Source organism: Oncorhynchus mykiss, chromosome 6 (genome assembly GCF_057628025.1).
Source record: "Oncorhynchus mykiss isolate SJ-2025 chromosome 6, ASM5762802v1, whole genome shotgun sequence".
Lineage (NCBI taxonomy): Eukaryota > Metazoa > Chordata > Actinopteri > Salmoniformes > Salmonidae > Oncorhynchus > Oncorhynchus mykiss.
Genome location: NC_143027.1, coordinates 38284591 through 38308567, shown reverse-complemented (window position 1 = coordinate 38308567; position 23977 = coordinate 38284591). Strand labels below are relative to the sequence as shown.

General features: G+C 42.0%; 1 protein-coding gene across 2 annotated transcripts in view; it reads left to right on the top strand.

Annotated features, from left to right (window-relative positions):
- Positions 1-3081: 3081 nt before the first annotated feature.
- Positions 3082-23977, top strand: part of loxl2b (lysyl oxidase-like 2b) — a 69768-nt gene continuing 48872 nt past the window's right edge. Inside the window, exons 1-3 of one of the 2 annotated variants that reach the window (XM_021606388.3) lie at positions 3082-3285; positions 12027-12395; positions 12867-13042. In XM_021606388.3, the coding sequence (XP_021462063.1) occupies positions 12035-12395; positions 12867-13042 (537 nt within the window). In that variant the 5' untranslated portion in view covers positions 3082-3285; positions 12027-12034. Of the gene's footprint in view, positions 3286-11993; positions 12396-12866; positions 13043-23977 lie in introns of both variants that reach the window. The other variant, XM_021606387.3, reaches the window with a different exon arrangement.

Sequence of the window (23977 nt, the reverse complement as noted above, 5' to 3'; positions counted from 1 at the left end):
CTTCAGAAATGATTTGTTACCCTTCCCCAGATCTATGCCTCGAAACAATCCTGTCTCGGATCTCTACGTACAATTCCTTTGACCTCATGGCTTGGTTTTTGCTCTGACATGTACCGTCAACTGTGGGACCTTATTTATATAGACAGGTGTGTGCCTTTCCAAATGACGTCCAAACAATTACAATGGAGTTGTAGAAACATATCAAGTATGATCAATGGAAACAGGATGCACCTGAGCTCAATTTTCGAGTCTCATAACTAAGGGTCTAACTCACTTATTTCTGTTATTTATTTTTTATAAATTGGCACAATTTTTTTTTACCTGTTTTTTTCTTTGTCATTATGGAGTATTGTGTGTAGATTGATGAATTATTTATTTATTTAATCAATTTTAGAATTTGTCTGTAAGGTAACATAATGTGGAAAAAGCGAAGGGATCTGAATACTTTCCGAATGCACCGTAGGTGTGTTTGCACACAGAAAGCTAAGTTAAGATACCCAAACTTCCTTCACTGCTCCCTCAACATCTTTGCCTTGCACCCTAGACATGTCAAGAACTTAACCGGTTTGGCAGCATACTATATTAATACCCTATTCTGTACCTGTCTAGGCACAAGCCAAAACGTATGTCAGTGTGTGGTCTATTAAGACATGTTGCCACGAGATTGAGAAAATTAAGACAAAGCTTAAATTGCAACTCATATCCAGGTCAAGTGAGTTTTTTCATTTTCGTTCTGTAGCTATAGGCGCGGTGCTGTACTGCTTTCCCCTCACCTGGGGGTAGAATAAACTGCCCTGGATGCTGCTGCATGCTGGTGTCATGATACTGGCTCTGGTCTGCTCTGTCCTGGGGCTCTGTGCTGTGTTTGACTTCCACAACTCCAAAGACATTCCCAACCTCTACTCCTTGGATTGTTATTTGCACTAAAGCATTCTTCAGCAGCCAAAGCACAAATTAAAATGGCATTATCATAAAACAACTGTGAATTCATATTTGGCCATATTATGACCTACTTGTGTTATGCCTTACTTGGCATGCCTGGTGATTGTTAGAATTGTTATGCCATTTTCTATGGCTGTGAGAGGCTGAAATAATGTTTGTTTTGTTTTCAGTGGGTGGTGGCCCTTGTTGGTTTCCTCCTGCCCTGCTCACCCATGTCATTCCACAAGCTGCTAAAACGTGCCCATGTGTGGATGGGAGACAGCATACTGATACTCAGAATCGGGTCCTACATCTCAGGGATCAACCAGAAACTCTTCTTAGCATTGTAAGAGACATTGTTCACTAGGTAAGCCCATATTCTTATGGCGTCTCAGATTGCGCTGATCTAGGATCAGGTCCCCCTGTCCATGCAATATTATAAATTGTGATGTAAAAGGCAAAACTGATCCTACTCTGAGACTATGAATATGAGCCTGATTAGGTTAATTTCATATTTTGTGTTAAAGGACTTGGAGGAAACAATGTACTGTATACAAATATTTCCATAATGTACAGACAAAAAATTATATTTATTTTAGCTTTATTTAACTAGGCAAGTCAGTTAAGAACAAATTCTTATTGTCAATGCCTGTTCAGGGGCAGAACGACAGATTTGTACCTTGTCAGCTCAGGGATTTGAACTTGCAACCTTTACTAGTCCAACGCTCTAACCACTAGGCTACGCTGCCGCCCCGATATCTAGCTGTGTTGACAATATTACAAAAATATTCAAAGTGTAAAACTTCAGAATAACTTCTTCAGAAAATGAACTACAAATGGGACACAGCCATATGCCAACCTGCCACCTGAGGCATTGGTCGCCTTTGGATTGGCCGTTCTGAAGATGTTCTCCAATCAGAAATGGAAGCGACCAGAGCCTACAAGTGAGGACATGAGCTACAGGGTGAGTGCAACAAACCTGATGTCATGTTGCCAAGTCGGATGTCCTGACCAATATATATGATGTGTAATAGACAAATCATATTTTTCCAACAATGCATGCGGATAAAGCTGTAACATATTTAATGCTGTTTATATGTACAGTACTGTATTGAAAGACTTGTGAACCAACCCTACTTCCTCTCCAACAGATTCGTTATTTGAATGACATTTTAGAAGCTACGTTATATCCCTATTCTACATACATACTGGGTGAACATTTATTCACTGATGTATTCAACTCCTTTATGTAATCTTTTAAAACATACTTCAATGTTTCCACATGCAGTCACTGCTTCAAGACAACAGCTGATAGAGAAAAGAGAGGAGGCTTCAAACCTGCTCTCAGCTGCTAATCGTACTCTGCAAGCTATCCATCACTGTTATCTGCTCTTGCTGGATTCCAATGTTCCCTTAATCAAATGATGAGACGTTGAATGTACTAGCCACTGCCAGGACAGTATTGTAAGCAATAATATATGGCCCAACCAGATTTGCATATTTACAAAAGAGTGGATTTGACATTGCTGCCTTGTTTTTATATGAATAAAACAAATACATGAATATTATGTACCCAAAGAAATGACTGATTCTGCATTTCTTTGTGACTGCCATTGCTGTTGGGCATGGCATTTAGGCTAGTCTCATCATTAAAGCTAGTCTGGGATTTGAGAATCTGTTCAATTATTTCTATTGACCATTCAATATGTGGCCATGCAAACGATCAATATATTGTGTTCTTTTGTGGTAATGAAAACTACATCTGCTTTGGGCCTATTCAAGAAATACACATTTAACATGATGGCTATATCATTTGCACATGGTGGCAGCAGTTTATCAAGGATCAGTACAAAGAGTAACTGTCAGATGCTGTCGCGGACTAAATGGCATGCATGGGTAGGTACAGTAGGGCACAATGGTCAAAATATGTGCGTCTTTGTTTTCTGCCAAGCATTGACTCATGATAAAGGTGCGATTTTTTGGTTCTGGGTGCCAATTTGTACCAATGTGTCACAAAATCAGAGTTGTTGAGCTGCATTTTGCTGTCCTTCTGCGATGCTGTCGTCCCAGTGTCGCTCCAAATATCCAGGAATTACGGCTATTCCACTTCCAGCGCTCACTGCTCAGGCCATCGGTGAGGTCATTTCAGCAGTGGGCGTAACTGGGCAGATCCACAAGGCATAACTTTGTCGGAAGCGGCATTGAAATTGCAAGGGGGAGTGAAAGTTTAGAAACCATCCGAAAGTCACGTAGCAATCCTAATCCTTGGGGAGTAAAAATATACATTCGTGACTTGGGCATCATATCAGGCAGCCATATATAGTCTTCAACAGGATCAAGATCATTTTTTGATAATCGTCTGTGGTGAGAGCTTCTTTTGGAAATAACTTGAAAATTGTGTTAATCAAACAGTCACTAAAGGATATTACTGGAAAAATGTGCTTGATATGCTATATGGTCTTTGTGCTTCTTATTAAATTTAAGCAACTTTGGCTACTTATATGCCACGTATAACCAAATGCACTCTGATTTCATGTTGATAATGAAATTTGGTTGTTAACGGTTTCTATGTCTAGACTTTTGTATTTGTAAAATTGATTGTAGACGATAATGAGAATACATCGCAGCCTGTTTCGCAATGTTCACAAATAAGGATGCCAGCATATTGTGGGAACGCTGATAATATTTATGCCAGGAATGGATAGTTGTGGGATTTGTGAGATGAAAGGTGCACAGTATTCAACCACAGTTCAGTTGCAGTTACTTGGGGCGAGAGAAACAAAATGCCTCTGCTTTTGTGGACACTGATCTTACTGATTTCTCACATGATGATGTGTGATTGCAGCCTCTATAGCCTATAGTGGTTGTGTAATTAGGTAGCAGAGAATGTTAGTTAAATGGCATACCTATGTATTCTTACCTGGATGTGCTGTTCTGTGCTATAAATCAATGGCATGTGCCAGGAGTTCTCTGGCTTGATTCTAGTTTACTGTATTGTCCTTGAAGGAACAGTGAATAACTATTCAAGTTGATGGATTGGTTAACTTTGGTACACATTCTATGAGCTGCCTGTATGTAATGCATTTATAGCGTCTTCTCTCACCATCCCATAGTGCACGATAAGACTCCTTTCAGTTCTTCTATAATTATCCAGTTAGTTCTACACATTATAATGGCCTGAGCACAGGTATTGGGAAGGCTCCAACTCTTTCTGACCTGACATATTGAACCCGGAACCACCACCTTATGACCTAGATGCCCTACGGCCATGAGTCAGTGGAAATTGGGTCTAGCATTCTCGAGGGGAAACATGACAAGTAAAAACTAGTGGCCATTTTTTTTATGTCTCAGCGTAGATTTAATGTTGTCTTTCTTGTGAAAGAAGCGTTCTAGGTGGTTGATGGATGCTGCTGTGTTTAGTTTATCTGCCTGCACATATTGGTTTCCACTGAAGACTAAATGGAGGCAGAGCTTCCTGGATACCTTGCTTTGTGTGGCGGAAGCTAAATGACTTCTGTTTGATCCAAGGGGTCACTATTTCATGGGGTGGGCCATCTTATACTTTTGAATCTTTACCTTACATTTGCGCTAGGAATGTTTTTTGTGATACTGTACTGCACTCCACTTTGAGCCCTTAAATCTTTGAGTGCTGAAGCAGGATGGAATTTCAATTTAAGATATGGTCATATATCTTAGATCCCAGATGACATTTGTCATGAAGTACTGTATCTTCTGTGTGCATCTTATCCATGTGGTTTAATGAAAACATTAGAATGGTTATTAGGCTGTGAGGAGATGCAGACCCTGTGGGCTTGACTTTGTAACGTCTATGTTTTGTAACTTGTGTAACCAACTGCCCACGTTACATTGAAGAAAATAGAAAGATGCTGGAAAATGGAAAAATCCAACCCCCACTGCCAGATATACATAGCCTTTAGTTTACATCACTTGAAAGCCACTATATTGTTGAATTGCTTAATGCCTTGTGTGAAATGTTGCTGCAGTCTTAAAAGGAGTTATGCTTTAAAAAAAATCAGGAATCAAGGTAAGACCCAAGTACAGACTGTGTGAAGTAGCAATGTTTATTGCAACCACAGGGACAGGCAAACGACAGGTCAAGGCAGGCAGGGGTCGAATAACAAGTAACAGTCTCAACGTCAACAGTGAAGAGGCGACTCCGGGATGCTGGCTTTCTAGGCAGAGTTGCAAAGAAAAAGCCATATCTCAGACTGGCCAAATAAAATATTAAGATGGGCAAAAGAGCACAAACACTTGACAGAAGGTCAGCATCCCGGAGTCACCTCTTCACTGTTGACGTTGAGACTGGTGTTCTGCGGGTACTATTTAAGGAAGATTCCAGTTGAGGACTTGTGAGGGGTCTGTTTCTCAATCTAGACACTCTAATGTACTTGTCCTCTTGCTCAGTTGTGCACCAGGGCCTCCCACTCCTCTTTCTATTCTGGTTAGAGCCAGTTTGCGCTGTTCTGTGAAAGTACACAGCGTTGTACGAGATCTTCAGTTTCTTGGCAATTTCTCGCATGGAATTGCCTTAATTTCTCAGAACAAGAATAGACTGGCGAGTTTCAGAAGAAAGTCCTTTGTTTATATATATATATATTTTTGGAGAAATTGTTTAAAAAGGTATATTCTTTGTAAATTATATCATAAATAGGACTTGTGGAGTTACAGTATGTCACCCATGCAGCTAACAAAAACATATGGAAATGTCTGCTCTACTCAAAATTATAACCAACTAATTGCAGCATTACAGCAAAAATTGAAGAGGCATGCGGTCTGATGAGTACAAATGTAAGGAACTTGTCTGTCAGCCCTGCATTAAAGACCAAAATTGACTATAGGAATTTGTAATAAATGAAAAAGTATACCATTTTAACTTAAGGACCAAGAAATTGACAGCTGTCCCATATAGATTTCTCAGAATAAGAATAGACTGACGAGTTTCAGAAGAAGGTCTTTGTTTCTGGCCATTTTGAGCCTGTAATCTAACCCACAAATGCTAATGCTCAACTGCTCTAAAGAAGGCCAGCTTTATTGCTTCTTTAATCAGAACAACAGTTTTCAGCTATGCTAACATAATTGCAAAATGGTTTTCTAATGATCAATTAGCCTTTTAAAATTATAAACTTGGATTATCTAACAGAGCGTGCCATTGGAACATAGGAGTGATGGTTGCTGATAATGGGCCTCTGTACACCTATGTAGAGATATTCCATCAAAATCTGCCGTTTCGAGCTACAATAATAATTTACAACATTAACAATGTCTACACTGTATTTCTGATCAATTTGATGTTATTTTAATGGATAAAAAATAAGCTTTTCTTTCAAAAACAATTACATTTCTAAGTGACCCCAAACTTTTGAATGGTAGTGTAAATCAATGTTTTTCTCTGTGACTTCATGCCACATGACATCCTGCCATGATTGACCAGAGCGGAGTGATAGTTTGTTGTTGTTGTTAAGCCCCCCCAAGCCTTGGCTTCCAGGCCTCATTCATGCTGTTCTCTAGAGCCCGGGGAAGTTCATATTAGAAAAGTAGGTATGAGTGTAGCGCTCATTGCCAGCGGCTGCTGGGTGATTTTTTTTAAACAACCACCCCTTCCACATGCCGCTTTAGAAGTGCAAATGATCCAGAGTGAGCTCATTTATGGTGCTAGAATACTATCCTGTATTTTTTTTAATGTATATTTTGGAAATGGTTTTTATTTTAAAATTTCAAAAGGCACTTGCACATCTGAGCTGTCGTTTTTGCAGGTGCATGGTAACAGTTTACTAAAATGAGAAAAAAAGAAGAAACTCGCACACACTGCTCTTGATAGTATTACTGCTCTTTAATAAGCTTGATATAATTCGGTTGAAATGACACTACCCAATGTGGGCACCACTGAAAATTATTGGCTTTCGGTTTCAACTCTCCACCTCTGTTTGAAAGTGCCTATTCACATTTTTGGGAGAACTTTCACAGGCTTACATAATTCATACTGAAAGTATGAATTATTTCCCTCCACCTAGAAAAACTGTACCTCAATTGACCCTTCACCAAGCACCACCACAGAATTTTGGGTAACCAATCACAGCGCAATGGATAGCAGCTTTTGTCAGTCCCTACACCTCGTACAAGCTCACGTTTGAAATCATGAAAGCCAGTGAGGCAATGGCAAAAACTGAGAGATTTCTTTAAAAAATGTATTGTCTAAATGGCTCAATAATATAACAGTGCACCAGGGGTACTTACTACTGTGATTCCTGAAATGCAGAGCCTGTATTTTCTAATCCAAAATTACATTTTTGTTACATTGTTTGCTAGCTCGGCTGGTTAGCTAGCTCTCAGTCTCATTTGATTACCAAACGTTGATAACGCTAGCTAGATAGCCCCTTAAAGTACCACACGAGCAGAAATTCACTTTTTTTACTGAAAGACGATGCCCCGAGCTTACCCATGATGTTGCACAACGATGGAAGTCAATAAGTCAAGGTTTTAGTCAAAGTATGATATATTTGGGCTTTAAGTGGGAAATCTGAAGGGGGGACTTTTTTTCTCGAGTCGCCTCTATGATATGACATGATAATATTTTTAGTCTACATTGATTTTCAGCCAAACAGCTTTTCTCCAAAGCCTACACTTGGCCACCTGAACTATGCAGCAAATTAAAATAGGGGTGCAAACCTATGTTTTTGCACCTCCACTTTTTTTTATCAGAAAGTGTACATAATCCATTGGATAATTGGTAAATGTTCACTTATTTTGTAGCTAGTCTGTATTAAAATTACGATATATACAGTGCATTTGCAATGTATTCAGACCCCTTGACTTTTTCCACATTTTGTTCAGTTACATCAATCTACACACAAAGTAATTTTTGTTTTTGTTATTTAAAATAAATAAATAATGGTTTACATAAGTGTTCAAATCCTTTCCTATGAGACTCGGAATTGAGCTCAGGTGCAACCTGTTTCAATTGATCATCCTTGAGATGTTTCTACAACTTGATTGGAGTCCACCTGTGGTAAATTAAATTGATTGTACATGATTTGGAAAGGCACACACCTGTCTATATTTAGATAAAAAAAAAAAAAAAAGAACAAATTCTTATTTTCAATGACGGCCTAGGAACAGTGGGTTAACTGCCTGTTCAGGGGCAGAACAACAGATTTGTACCTTGTCAGCTCGGGGATTTGAACTTGCAACCTTTCGGTTACTAGTCCAACGCTCTAACCACTAGGCTACCCTGCCTATATAAGGTCTCACAGTTGGCAGTGCATGTCAGAGCAAAAACCAAGCTATGAGGTTGAAGAAACTACCTAGACTCTTCCTAGAGCTGGCCGCCCGGCCAAACTGAGCAATCGGGGGAGGAGGGCCTTGGTCAGGGAGGTGTCCAAGAACCCGATGATCATTCTGACAGAGCTTCAGAGTTCCGCTATGGAGATGGGGGAACCTTCCAGAAGGACAACCATCTCGGCAGCACTCCACCAATCAGGCCTTTATGGTAGAGTGGCCAGACGGAAGACACTCCACAGTAAAAGGCACATGACAGCCTACTTGGAGTTTGCAAAAAGGCACCTAAAGGACTCTCAGACCATGAGAAACAAGATTCTCTGGTCTGATAAAACCAAGACTGAACTCTTTGGCCTGAATTCCAAGCGTCACGTCTGGAAAAAACCTGGCACCATCCCTACGGTGAAGCATGGTGGTGGCAGCATCATGGCGGGGCGATGTTTTTCAACTGCAGGGACTGGGAGACTAGTCAGGATCGAGGGAAATATGAATGGAGCAAAGTGCAGAGAGATCATTGATGAAAACCTGCTCCAGAGCGCTCAGGACTTCAGACTGGGGCAAAGGTTCACCTTCCAACAGGACAATAACCCTAAGCACACAGCCAAGACAACGCAGGAGTGGCTTTGGGACAAGTTTCTGAATGTCCTTGAGTGGCCCAGATAGAGCCCGGACTTGAATCCAATCAAACATCTCTGGAGAGACCTGAAAATAGCTGTGCAGCGACGCTCCCCATCCATCCTGACAGAGAGGATCTGCAGAGAAGAATGGGAGAATCTCCCCAAATATAGGTCTGCCATGCTTGTAGCGTCATACCTAAGAAGAGTCGAGGCTGTAATCACTGCCAAAAGTGCTTCAACAAAGTACTGAGTAAAGGGTCTGCATACTTATGTAAATGTGATATTTTCGGGTTTTATTTTTAATACATTTGCCAAAATATAAAATATAATGGGATATTGTGTCAAGGTAAAAAGTCAAGGGGTCTCAATACTTTCCGAATGCACTGTATAATCATATAAATCTACGTAACTGAAGGGATTTGGTCAAATTTAGCAGAGTAAGAGAACAAGTACAGTCCACAGAGAGAACTAGAAAAGTACTAGTTCCTCCCAAAAACTTTAATTGCAGAGGGGTAAATCAGGGTCACACAGAGTGATTCTTGGTAGTCTTAAACAAATCTACTTTGAAACAAAAGCATACAATTGTGTTCTTAGCAAAGAGCATTTTCTCAAGCAAGTATTTTGCTAGGATGTCTTGATGTGGTTTCAGTGGGGAGGGGAAACTGATAATTTGCTGCTATTGGCAGAGAGGTTTGGAACTCTTTTCTTATTGGTCTATTAACTAATTTACTGCATGGTGAAGTCACCATGGAAGGCCAAAATTCCCTCCCACCAAAACAAGCTGAAATTTCTGTCGGTCTTTTCAAATAGCTCTTATACTAAAGGGGCATTATTATCATGTTCACAATTTTACAGTAAGTTTAAAATCAAATGTTATTTGTCACATGTGCCGAATACAACAGGTGTAGTAGACCTTACAGTGAAATGCTTACTTACGAGCCCCTAACCAACAATGCAGTTAAAAAATACGGATAAGAATAAGAAATAAAAGTATTTAAAGAGCAGCAGTAAAATAACAATAGCGAGACTATATACAGGAGGTTACCGGTACAGAGTCAATGTGCAGGGGCACCGGTTAGTTGTTGTTGTCCTGACACCACACGGCCAGGTCTCCGACCTCCTCACCATTGGCTGTGTTTTCATTGTCAGTGATCAGGCAAACACTGTTGTGTCATCGGCAAACTTAATGATGGTGTTGGAGTTGTGCCTGGCCGTGCAGTCATGAGTGAACAGGGAGTACAGGAGGAGACTGAGCACTCACCCCTGAGGGGAACCTGTGTTGAGTATTAGCTTGGCAGATGTGTTGTTACCTACCCTTACCACCTGGAGGCGGCCCATCAGGAAGTCCAGTTGCAGAGGGAGGTGTTTAGTCCCAGGGTCCTTAGCTTATTGATGAGCTTGGAGGGCACTTTTGTGTTGAACGCTGAACTGTAGTCAATGAATAACATTCTCACATAGGCGTTCCTTTTGTTCAAGTGGGAAAGGGCAGTGTGGAGTGCAATAGAGATGGCATCATCTGTGATTCTTTTGGGGCGGTATGCAAATTGGAGTGGGTCTAGGGTTTCTGGGATAATGGTGTTGATGTGAACAATGACCAGTCTTTCAAAGCACCTCATGGCTAGAGATGTGAGTGCTACAGGTCAGTAGTCATTTAGGGGGTTACCTTAGTGTTCTTGGGCACAGGCACTATGGTGGTCTGCTTAAAACATGTTGGCATTACAGACAGGGAGAGGTTGAAAATGTCAGTGAAGACACTTGCCAGTTGATCAGCGCATGCTAGCAGTATACGTCCTGGTCATCCGTCTGGCCCTGCGGCCTTGTGAATATTTACCTGTTCAAAGGTCTTACTCACATTGGCTGCGGAGAGCGTGATCACACAGTATTCCAGAACAGCTGGTGCTCTCATGCATGTTTAAGTATTATTTGCCTCGAAGCGAGCATAGAAGTAGTATAGCTCGTCTGGTAGGCTTGTGTCACTGGGCAGCTCTCGGCTGTGCTTCTCTTTGTTGTCTGTAATGGTTTGCAAGCCCTGCCACATCTGACGAGCATCAGAGCTGGTGCAGTACGATTCGATCTTAGTCCTGTATTGACGCTTAGCCTATTTGATGGTTCGTCGGAGTGCATTGCAGGATTTCTTATAAGCTTCAGGGTTAGAGTCCCACTCCTTGAAATCGTCAGCTCTGGCCTTTCGCTCAGTGCGGTTGTTGCCTTTAATCCATGGCTTCTGGTTGGGGTATGTACGTACGGTCACTGTGGGGACGACGTTATCAATGCACTTATTGATGAAGCCAATGACTGATGTGGTGTACTCCTCAATGCCATCGGAGGAATACCAGAACATATTCCAGTCTGTGCTAGTAAAACAGTCCTGTAGCTTAGCATCTGCTTCATCTGACCACTTTTTTATTGATCTAGTCACTGGTGCTTCCTGCTTTAATTTTTGCTTGTAAGCAGTAGTTAGGAGGATATAATTATGGTCAGATTTGCCAAATGGAGGGCGAGGGAGAGCTTTGTCTGTGTCTCTGTGTGTGGAGTAAAGGTGGTCCACACACATAGTGTGGAAATATATATAAAACACAGCACAATCAAGTTTTCGATTGCAATGGGCCTTTAAGTACATGTAATGCGTTACTTGTAGCGCGTCACTACCCACCTCCGCTTGTTAGCTCCAAAAGTGGTTAGTAGCTGTGACTGCTTGCTGACAGTGAATGCCGAGCTTTTCAGAGGCTAAATACACTGCAAGCATAATTTTACCTGGTTCCCGTGAAGCAATCGTAATGACAGTCCACCACAACACACCCGAGTATCTCCTGATTAGCAAGGGGTAGTCTGTGTTTAATTTCATTGCGTTTTAAAAACACAGTTGGAGATCATTGTGTGTGGATTTTGCCTGTGGTTTGAGTGGTGAATTGGACTTCCTGGGAAAATGTTGTCCGAGATTGCATCAGTAACCAAGAGGGGCTTAGAGAAAGGTCAATTGGCATTACTGTAATTCTTTGAATGTAGGTGAAGCACTTGCTGCCCTTATTAATCTCCTTTGCTGCAATCCTGAATTCCAAACCCCAGGCAGTCTCCCTGTGAAAAACCATATGACAAAGTAGCCAAAGGAATTTTAAATGGGTAATGTTATTTTCCTCATCTCTGCCTACTCTCCCATAGATAACCTCTTCTGTCTACTGTCTGACTTGACAGACACCACCATGCTGGCCGCCTGGTCGCTCCCCTGCTGCTTCACCATCCTGTTGGGCCTGTTAGAACTGTGCCGGGCCCAGTACGAACACCTAGGCTACCCACACGGCTATCCACAGGGCTACCCAGAGCCTGAGCAGGAGCAGTACAGTGCCCCGGAGCTGCCACCTGACACACCCAGGATACAGCTGCGTTTGGCAGGGGACAAGCGCAAGCACAACGAGGGGCGCGTGGAGGTTTTCTATGATGGCGAGTGGGGCACAGTCTGTGATGATGACTTCTCCATCCATTCTGCCCAGGTGGTGTGCAGGGAGTTGGGCTACCTGGAGGCGGTCTCCTGGTCTCCATCCTCTAAATATGGGAAAGGAGAGGGTAAGATGTCCATTATTGCACTTCAAACCTTTATATGTGTAATGATGAGGGGAAATAATTGACTATTTTAAGGGATGTTTTTTTATTGGCCAGGATTAACCAATTTTCCTAGTGAAACTTTTCAATAGGCCATTTGGATTTATGTTTATTCTGACATATTTCACTGACAGGTCGGCTTTTCCATGAATAAATGCTGGATGTTTTGGATTACCGGTAGTGCTCTTTGTCTACGTTCTGACTCAACTTTTGCCGAAATGGACAAGGCACATCTGTAGCTTAGATCTGTTAGGGATAAGGTAGCCAGTGTACAATCTCAGCAGCATAATTGCTGTCAGTGTCCAGTCCACTTTTCCAAAGTCGCTTGGCTGTTTGACCACGCTAGCTACAACTAGTCAGGTGAAAGAAAGATTTATCCCTACAGAGTTCTTTTTGATATATCCACAGTGTGTTCAGAATCCTGATGTTTTTCAGGACGCATCTGGTTTGACAATGTCCAGTGCACTGGAAAAGAGAAGACCCTGGCACTGTGCACCTCCAACGGGATTGGTGTGTCCGACTGCAAGCACACAGAGGACGTAGGTGTGGTGTGCAGCGACAAAAGGATCCCCGGATTTAAATTCATCAACACCATGGCCAATAATGTGCAGGTAAACAATCTACCTTCTATAAAGCCTGCCTTAGTTAGACACAAAGGGGTGGTTTCCTAGACACAGATTAAGGCTAATCCTAGACAGAAAAAGGACTAGGTTTAATCTGTGTTCAGGAAACGGCCCCGAAGACACTTGACTTTGGTTGACGTTGTTGACTGACATTTTTACACTGGGCCAGAACATTTGGTTCCTGACTGCTCCTCAGAGAAAGCCCTCACAGCTGGTTTTATTGAGCTGTTCTGTGCAGAGTGAAGACACACATTTTGACAGCATCTAAGTATTACGTACATGTGGCTTTCAAAAAAAGTGAATAGTCAAGCCAAAACTAAATTGTGAACTCAAAATGATGACTTTACAGTCATGTGCACTAGCCCACGTGACGTTTTACAAAGAAAGTGAGGCTACTGGTAACTAACTAAATAAGTAATCATAGGTGTTGCACTCACAACTGTCAGTGTAATCCTGTTGGGCTCTTAAAGGCTTCATTGCGCACCTCATGGAAGTATGTCCTACAAGCCTACAGCTAATTGCAGAGTGTTATCTTGCTGTTCTGCTCACTCTGCAGGCCCCCGAGTTCACATACCAATCTTATGAGGGGAGTGCAGACCAGAGCTCTCTGAGTTTCAGCTCAAACCATAAGTTTCCATTTTTAAAATGTCTCTGAAATCAAGTGATGACAGACAGCACTTTAGAGTAACAGCTGGATGCCTCAGGGTGATTCTGGGGGTTTTTGTGCATTGAAAAATATGCACATCCAACATCCAAATATTCACATCAGGTGCAGGACAGAAGAACAGATCAAAGAAAAAAGAGATGTCCTTAACTCTGGTATGCTAACTTGGTGATTTAATCAGAAGCATTTTGATTAACTGGAATTAGTCAATAAACACAATAGCTGACATAGACTGTGACATAATTTTGAATTAGGCTTACAGTTGCTTAGGGCCGGACTACACGATGCAAACCTACATCAATCAAGCTCAGCCGTGTGAGTTTTATTGTCTAATCATGTTGCGTTCTCTGTTTGTGTAGTAATATTAACAAGTACAAGTTTGCTGCAGTTTGACAGGATTTTCATCCTCCCCAAGGCCAGGAGTTTTTCCAGGAGTTTTTTTCTTTAACCATGTGACCTGATAAAAAAATCTGGTTCTATCATATCCCATATTAAACCTTCTTACAACAGATTAATCACGTTATACCGTTATACCGTTACTAGATAAGGAAGAACTAGGGGCCCCAGATGTTTTTGTCTGCCACACCACTCTGGGACCTGTGATGCCACCTCTGATAGAGATGATAATGATCCAGAGAGCAGTGCTGTAGAGGTCTAGACGTATAGACTCAGCCCTTTGTGATCTCTCCAGCTGTGATATTTACTGAGAGAATATCAGACTCAGCTTTTCCATTCACTAAGACGTGGGGCATGTGTGGCTAGCTCCACACAGAAGCTCTGTGAAACACAGCCAGGCTTAGGCAAAGCCCTCCACACAGATTCCAAATGGCATCCTATTCCCTATGTAGTGCATTATTTTTGACCAGGACTCATAGGGCTCTGTTCAAAAGTAGTGCACTGTGTTGGGAATAGGATGCCATTTGGGGTGCAGACACAACCTTAATGGAGACTTTACCTTTTCATCTGGAAATGGTCATCTGGTGGTGACTCACAGCTGCAGGTTGAGGTTACACTAGGGTGCGTCCCAAATTGCACTTTGTAGTTAATATGGTGCCATTTGGAACATACATGGTCTAATGTTAGCGATGAGGACAGACTAGTGTGGTTCTGTGGTGGGGGATAATGAGAGAGGTATGGGGATTCAAATTAGGGGCTTTGGCTGAGAACATTTCCGCCCACATTTTAGAGTTTAGAGCAGTGTTCACCAACCTTTTCTGAGTCAAGATCACTTTCCGAGTCAAAATGCAAGCCGAGATCTACCGCTCAGATTTTTTTTAAACATTACTTAAAAAACTTAAGCCTATGCCACGTTAACCTATTAAAAACAGTTCTGAAGCAATGAGGTTTTTGCAGTAGGCTATAGGCCCAATACATTATCACTGCATATTGGCTATGGTATAATTGCCCTGCCAATGTTGTTCTTCTCAGACCATTTTGTTATTATACTTTTAAAAAATGTAGGTATATGATCACACTGGTAATAGATAATTTGTTGTATTACTTGTGAGGCACAATCATTTTTATTGTTTTATTTGACTGGACTGATGGCCTGCATCTGATGGTCAGTCTGAGAGGAGGGAGGGAAGGAGGGAGAGAGCAGCGATGAGGCTGCCTCTCACCCAACTCACCGTCCCTCCGCTCTCCCTCCCTTCGCTGAGAAAAGTCTTCCAGTTGATGGCGAAACTCAAGTCGCACTGCATTATTCTGCCTCATGCACCAATTCATGTTGTTACTCCTATGACCAGAGAAAGTTAAATATGCCTTGTGTTAAAAAAAGACACAAGCTGCTAATAATTACACAAGCTTATCGAAAGAATTTACTATACACCAGGCTGCATCACATCCGGCTGTGATTGAGTCCCATAGGGCGCGCACAATTGACCCAGCGTCGTCCTGCTTATACGTGTTTTAAAAAGTGTTGACAGTGCTGAATAACAACGTAGACATGAATTACTCTTAAAAACAGCAGCTCTTTGCTGTATTCATTGGGTCTGTCTCTAGTCATGGTTTTAAACGTTTTGAAATCTCACAATCTCACAATCTCACACCTTCACTGTGTGCTGGAGGAAACTGTGCCGACACGGTGATCTGAGCTATCTGATTGGCCAGCGGTAGGCCTATAGGTGCGCTTGATTTTCTCTTTGGGTCTGCCGGGTACGCAGAGTTCTACCTTCAGACACATCATATGGTTAAAAATGGGAACACTTCACCTTCCCTGTGCTAGGGCTGCTGAATCAAGGGCAACTACTGCCAACAATGTGAAACAAATATTTAAAAAAATGGAAAGGCTTTGTCGGTGGGGGTTTTACAGAAATGTTTGGTGATCGAGTAGGAATGCCTTGGCGATCGACCGGTTGGTGACCACTGGTTTAGAGACACTGTTGCCCTTTCATCGTGGGGCACATGCAATGTCTTAACGACAATAGCTGGCAAGTCAACCACAAAGAAACTACAAAGAAAATGTTTCAAGGAGTTAGTTAAGAGAGAGGTGAAACCGGAATCTTGTACGCAGTGCCTTTGGGGGTCCAAAGCAAGATTGGGAGGCAAAACGGCCCCCCCAAATCACAGGCAAAACGTTTTAATGTCCCCCTCTTGGCAGTGGATTTTTTTTTGTTTTTGTGGTGCTCCGTTTTTTTCCAGGAATTCTAAACATTTTGTTTAAAAGCAACATTTCCGCAATTCTTCACAATTTGCAACGGGGCAGAGAAACATTTGAAGTTTTAAAACTAATTTCTACACATTTTGCCATGGGGTGGTGAGAATTTTTTTGCAGTTTTAAATCTAATTTCCTGCAGTTCTACACATTTTGACATTACTTATGCCATATTCACATGATATCTGTGTGAGAGTTACTAATAAAATCCCATGGAGGTCAGGGTACCTGAACACATTCCCTGCATGTCCGGTCAGAAATTTGGTGATGATTAGGCGTAGATAGCAGCCGTTTTACAGACTCCTGACCAATTCTGCAATTTTGTGTGTTTTTTAATCTAATCATAACTTTTTTTGTCTTTGTCATCATTTCCTATGACCGTAAACAGCTTCTGGACATCAGAATGACAATTTCTACTTCAATGAGTCAGCATCCTTGGGTGAGACGGAGGGGGGAGGGGTGTATCTCCTTGTTAACAACAGCTGGTACACAATCTCTAAAGTCATGGACGTCTCGAGTTTTTGCTCGCCTTAGTAAGAACACCTCATGATAAGCTGTAGGGATGTAACGACTCACATTGGTCCACGATTCTAATGTGTAAGATGCGAGTACATCGGTCCGCGGACCCCAAACCGATCCAAATGTAGCATGCGTCGGTCAGAAAATTTATTCAAATGTTACGAATCACCAGTTCACTTTTTGTATTTTTTATTATTAAATGATTTCTACCTTCGGAAAATACCTCTCTCATCTTTTGTGACAACTGATGCGTCGTCTCCTTCAGTGTTGAACTAAGCTACAAGACATTTTGCATGCAGAAGAACCCCAGGCAATATCAGTAGCCCAGTCAAACTAGTGCACTGTGCCCAGCTTTGTGCATTGACCAACGTGAGGTAGGCATCCTGTTCCTGATCTGCCGGCACCTTCAGCATTCAAATGCTAAAATGTCTTGATATTAGGCTTTGTTAGGTAAGTGTCAACCTATGTCATTTGCTAGGTTATTGTTATCTATGCACTGTTGAAAATGGTGCTTTACCGGAATAAATGTAACCTACTGGAGACACAACTATCATCTGGCTATACCTGCTGAAGGGGGCTTACAATAGATTGTGTTTCAATTGTTCAGGTTCACCATCAGCAATAGTTTTGATCATTTTGCTTTGAACAATCTGCGTATGTGGTCATTTTTAGATATACAGAGTAAAGTTGATGATTTCATACAAGGACAGAAAAGAAGTTCACTCCGTAAATCTTCCAAACGGTCAAAACATTCATGGCTCATTTAGAAATGATAGTGATACATTACTAGCTCAAACACTTAATCTGCAAAAAATGACAGGTTAATTAGTGGGTGATGGTGATTTCATAACCAAAGTGGGGTGACAAAAAACATAGGCTACATTACCCCCCTTAAATGATAGTGGTAGTCGGGTGGTGGATGCCTAGTCTACCTTATGTCTCAGCTCAGGTGCCTACATAGTACATAGTACATACACCATAGACATACATAATGTACATACACCATAGACATACATAATGTACACACACACACACACATGCATCGAACCGAAGCGCATTGATTCGTTCTCTAATCAAACCGAATCGCACCTAATCGTTTCAAACTAAAATATATAATTTCGGTATTGTATCAAAGCCTAGATACACTTGAAGTCAGAAGTTTATATACACCTTAGCCAAATATATTTAAACTCAGTTTTTCACAATTCCTGACATTTAATCCTCGTAAAAATTCCCTGTCATAGGTCATTTAAGATCACTTTATTTTAAGAATGTAGGCCTCCTTGCTCGCACATGCTTTTTCAGTTTTGCCCATACATTTTCTATGGAATTGAGGTCAGGGCTTCGTGATCTCCACTCCAATACCTTGACTTTGTTGTCCTCAAGCCATTTTGCCACAACTTTGGAAGTATGTTTGGGTTCATTGTCCATTTGGAAGACCCATTTGCGACCAAGCTTGAACTTCCTGACTGATGTCTTGAGATGTTGCTTCAATATATCCACATAATTTTCCGTCCTCATGATGCCATGTGTTTTGTGAAGTGCACCAGTCCCTCCTGCAGCAGAGCACCCTCACAACATGATGCTGCCATTCCCGTGCTTCACAGTTGGGATGGTATTCTTCGGCTTGCAAGCCTCCCCCTTTTCCTCCAAACATAACAATGGCAAAACAGTTCTATTTTTGTTTAATCAGACCAGAGGACATTTCTCCAAAAAGTACGATCTTTGTCTCCATGTGCAGTTGCAAACCGTAGTCTGAGCGGCCTTTTAGGTTATGTCGATATAGGACTCATTTTACTGTGGCTATAGATACTTTTGTACCTGTTTCCTCCAGCATCTTTACAAGGTCCTTTGCTGTTGTTCTGGGATTGATTTACACTTTTCGCACCAGAGTAAGTTCATCTCTAGGAGACAGAACGCGTCTCCTTCCTGAGCGGTATAACGGCTGCGTGGTTCCATGGTGTTTATCATAGTGTACTATTGTTTGTACAGATGAACGTGGTACCTTCAGGTATTTGGAAATTGCTCCCAAGGATGAGCCAGACTTGTAGATGTCTACAATTTTTTTCTGAGGTCTTGGCTGATTTCTTTAGATTTTCCCATGATGTCAAGCAAAGAGGCACTACTTTTGAAGGTAGGCCTTGAAATACATCCACAGGTACCAATTGACTCAAATTATGTCAATTAGCCTATCAGAAACTTATAAAACCATGACATAATTTTCTGGAATTTTCCAAGCTGTTTAAAGGCACAATCAACTTAGTGTATGTGGGGCGGCAGGGTAGCCTAGTGGTTAGAGCGTTGGGCTAGTAACCGAAGCATTGCAAGTTCGAGTCCCCGAGCTGACAAGGTACAAATCTGTCGTTCTGCCCCTGAAATAAGTAAAGGTAAACAATTATGTAAACTTCTGACCCACTGGAATTGTGAAATATTCTATCTGTAAACAGTTGTTGGAAAAATTACTTGTGTCATGCAAAAAGTAGATGTCTTAACTGACTTACCAAAACTATAGTTTGTTAACAATACATTTGTGTAGTGGTTGAAAAACAAGTTTTAATGACTCCAACCTAAGTGTAGGTAAACTTCCGACTTGAAATGTAAGTATTGAATCTTCTTGAAATGTAATAAGCTGCAGACCATACTATTTACCGATAGAGTTTTAATCCCCCCAAAATTGTATCTGTCTATTTACCACTGCAAATGCTGGTTTACCACCACAGACTGCACTCAACCAGCTGTATAGGGCCTTAAGCAAAGAATAAAATGCACACCCAGAGGTGGTGCTTCTCGTGATTTTAATGCAGTGAAACTGAAATCCGTTTTACCTCATTTTTACCAGCATGTCACCTGTTCAACTACAGGCGACAAAACTCTCATCTTTACTCCACACACAGAAACGCATACGAGGCTCTCCCTAGCCCTCCTTTTGTCAAATCGGACCATAACTCTATCCTCTTGATACCTGCTTACAAGCTAAACTCAAAAAGGAAGTACCAGTTACGCGGTCAATACAGAAATGGTCCAATGAATCCCAGCCGCAAACTGCCCAGTGATGCGAGCCAACTAGACAAGCTAAATGCCTTCTAGGCTCGCTTCGAGACAATTATCACTGAACCATGCATGAGAGCAACAGCTGTTTCAGACGACTGTGTGATCTCGCTCTTCATAGCTGATTGTCCAGTCCTCTGGCAGTCTCTATTGGGGTGCCACATGGTTCAAATCTCGGGCTGACTCTTTTCTCTGTGTATATCAATGATGTTGCTCTTGCTGCGGGCGATTCCCTGATCCACCTCTACGTAGACGACACCATTTTGTATACTTCTGGCCCTTCCTTAGACACTGTGCTATCTAACCTCCAAACGAGCTTCAATGCCATACAACACTCCTTCCGTGGCCTCCAACTGCTCTTAAACGCTAGTAAAACCAAATGCCTGCTTTTCAACCGTTCGCTGCCGGCACCCGCACGCCCGACTAGCATCACCACCCTGGATGGTTCCGACCTAGAATATATGGACATCTATAAGTACCTAGGTGTCTGGCTAGACTGTAAACTCTCCTTCCAGACTCATATCAAACATCTCCAATCCAAAATCAAATCTAGAATCGGCTTTCTATTTCGCAACAAAGCCTCCTTCACTCACGCCGCCAAACTTACCCTAGTAAAACTGACTATCCTACCGATCATCGACTTCGGCGATGTCATCTACAAAATGGCTTCCAACACTCTACTCAGCAAACTGGATGCAGTTTATCACGGTGCCATCCGCTTTGTTACTAAAGCACCTTATACCACCCACCACTGCGACCTGTATGCTCTAGTCGGCTGGCCCTCGCTACATATTTGTCGCCAGACCCACTGGCTCCAGGTCATCTACAAGTCCATGCTAGGTAAAGCTCCGCCTTATCTCAGTTCACTGGTCACGATGGTAACACCCACCCGTAGCACGCGCTCCAGCAGGTGTATCTCACTGATCATCCCTAAAGCCAACACCTCATTTGGCCGCCTTTTGTTCCAGTTCTCTGCTGCCTGTGACTGGAACGAATTGCAAAAATCGTTGAAGTTGGAGACTTTTATCTCCCTTACCAACTTTAAACATCTGCTGTCTGAGCAGCTAACCGATCGCTGCAGCTGTACATATCTCCATCAGTAAATAGCCCACCCAATTTACCTACCTCATCCCCATACTGTTTTTATTTATTTACCTTTCTGCACTTTTGCACACCTGCACATGACCATCTGATAATTTATCACTCCAGTGTTAATCTGCTAAATTGTAATTATTCGCCTACCTCCTTATGCCTTTTGCACACAATGTATATAGACTCTTTAATTTAATTTTTTTTTTTTTTATTCTACTGTGTTATTGACTTGTTTATCGTTTACTCCATGTGTAACTCTGTGTTGCTGTCTGTTCACCTTGCTATGCTTCATCTTGGCCAGGTCGCAGTTGTAAATGAGAAATTGTGAAAGGTGGAAAAAAAATAATAAATGTGAGTAATGCCTTTAAACAGGTTAACATTCACAAGGCCACAGGGCTAGATGGATTACCAGGACACGTACTCAGAGCATGCGTTGACCAGCAGGAAAGTGCCTTCACTGACATTTTACACCTCTCCCTGACTTAGTCTGTAATAGCTACATTTTCCAAGCAGACCACCATAGTCACTGTGCCCAAGAAAGCTAAGGTAACCTGTCTAAATTAGTTTTGCCCCGTAGCACTCACATCTGTAGCCATGAAATGCGTTTAAAGGCTGTTCATGGCTCACATCAACACCCAGACACCCTGGACCCACTCCAATTCGCATACCGCCGCAACAGATCCACAGATAATGCAATCTTTATTGCACTCCACATTGCCCTCTCCCACCTGGACAAGAGGAGCACCTATGTAAGAATGCTGTTCTTTGACCACAGCTTAGCGTTCAACACCATAGTGCCCACCAAGCTCATCACTAGATTCAGGACCCTGGGACTGGACACCTCCCTCTGCAACTGAATCCTGGGCTTCCTGATGGGTCCGATCCCAGATGGTGAGAGTAGGCAACAACACACCTGCCACGCTGACCCTCAACACGGGGGCCCTTCAGGTGCGTGATTAGTCCCTTTTTGTACTCCCTGTTCACCCACGACTACGTGGCCGCGCACGACTCCAACACCATCATTACGTTTGCTGATGACACGATGGTGGTAGGCCTGATGACTGAGACTGCCAGGACAACAACCTCTCCCTCAACAACCTCTCTGCAAGACAAAGAAGCATGTGACAAATAACATTTGATTTGATCCAGTGCTCCTCTGAGAAGTCACTGTTTGCTTTCCGTTAAGATTTATTAAATAGGAATTCATTTTCTGTTTATTTTCCATTTATCATACACCATTTTTTTCAGCTATAGTCACAGCTATATACTTTGGGGACAGTATATAAAGATTAGTGCCCAAAAACTCGTGTCCTACTCCATAATCCTTCGGAATGTATCCTCTCACTGCCGTTCAGCTTTTACTGTAGACGATTTAGAGGTGAAGTTTGTGTTTGTGGGGATGTCTGACCTGTGATCAAGCACATGCAATTACATTCTGCTCCAACCAGATTTAACATTGAACATTCCTCTATGTTTATGAAAGGTCATTCTTGGCTCTGTACATTTCCTAGCTGGCTTACCACTGAGCTGCATTTATCAATGCAGACTTTATGTACACACCAATGTGTTCTGTTGCAGTAGCAATTTAGGAAACATTTGAGATGCATTCATTGCCTGCACTCTGCATCCGACATGGAACAAACAGGGTACTGTGGGCTACTAGAAGCTAGAAGGAATACAGCCTGAAAGAAGTTTATTATTGGTTGTTTTTTTGTGGGCTCAATTGGGCTCAATTGAACGTCAGCTGTTGAAACATCCCCCGGAGAGGTGGTTGATTGAGGTTTATTGAAGGAAGTAATATATAGTAAAGTAAGGTGTGATGGTGGTTCATAAAGGAGTATTTTTGTTGTAGTTAGATGATGTATGTGGTAACACGCCTTGAAACAACCTTGTTCTACTTCAATGTATTTACTTCCATTTGTTTTTGCTCCTTTGGTTTGGAGGAATCTCCTACCATGCTGTGACACGAGCTGGGGCTGGGAAGCTGGGAGGCTAGGTGGAGGCAGGGCTACTGTGGCAGACAGGTCAAATCTGTCCTAATGTTAATTGGGATTGAATGCTATATTATTTCTCTCCCCTTGTCTCTGTCTGTCTGTCTGTCTGTCTGTCTGTCTGTCTGTCTGTCTGTCTGTCTGTCTGTCTGTGAGTGACAGTCACTCACAGACAGACAGACAGACAGACAGACAGACAGACAGACAGACAGACAGACAGACAAAGTCTCTGTTTCTCCCAAAGCAATAGTTTCCATCTTCCTTACCTCAGTTTTTCCCCTCAGGCTTAAGGTCAAACCATCCACTTTTTCCTCTGTAAACCTCTGGCCTTGTCATCATAGTAGGGTTCTGTAAAGTGTAATGTCAAGCCTAATAGGAATGGCACCATGAACTTGACTAATGTGGGGTTGAAAAAGTCATTTGACATTTGAATTTGAACAACTGAATTAACTTCTCACATAACTGATGGGTAGCTCTCTGGCCACGTAACAACAATGAAAAGTCTACACCCCAGTGCACTGCATTCCCACAATACAATTCAACTGAATAGGATGTTTAGTTTATCCTCTGAAATACTCAGTCTAAAATGTAGCCCTTAGTCTCTTACAACTCATAGCTGTGGAAATCAAGATTCGTTTTTACAGTCAATGTGTGAGTTTGTGCCAGTGTGGCACAAACCATGAACTTCTGTGTCTAATTTATAAATGCCACACAGTAATAGATAAGGACATTTTCTTCCAATTTAAGTAGTTTATCTATGATTTATCTCAGATTCAACTACAAATAATAATTGCCTTATGTCTTTCGCCAAATAAGTCAAACTGTATTTTTTCAGGATTTGTAAGTTTTGTGGAACATCTGTTTCCACTTTGTCAACAAAGGCTCTTTTAATGTTTTCTAAGGAGCATGAACAAGTGAAACAGAGACGTGAGGTAAATTGCCTGCACTGCCACATC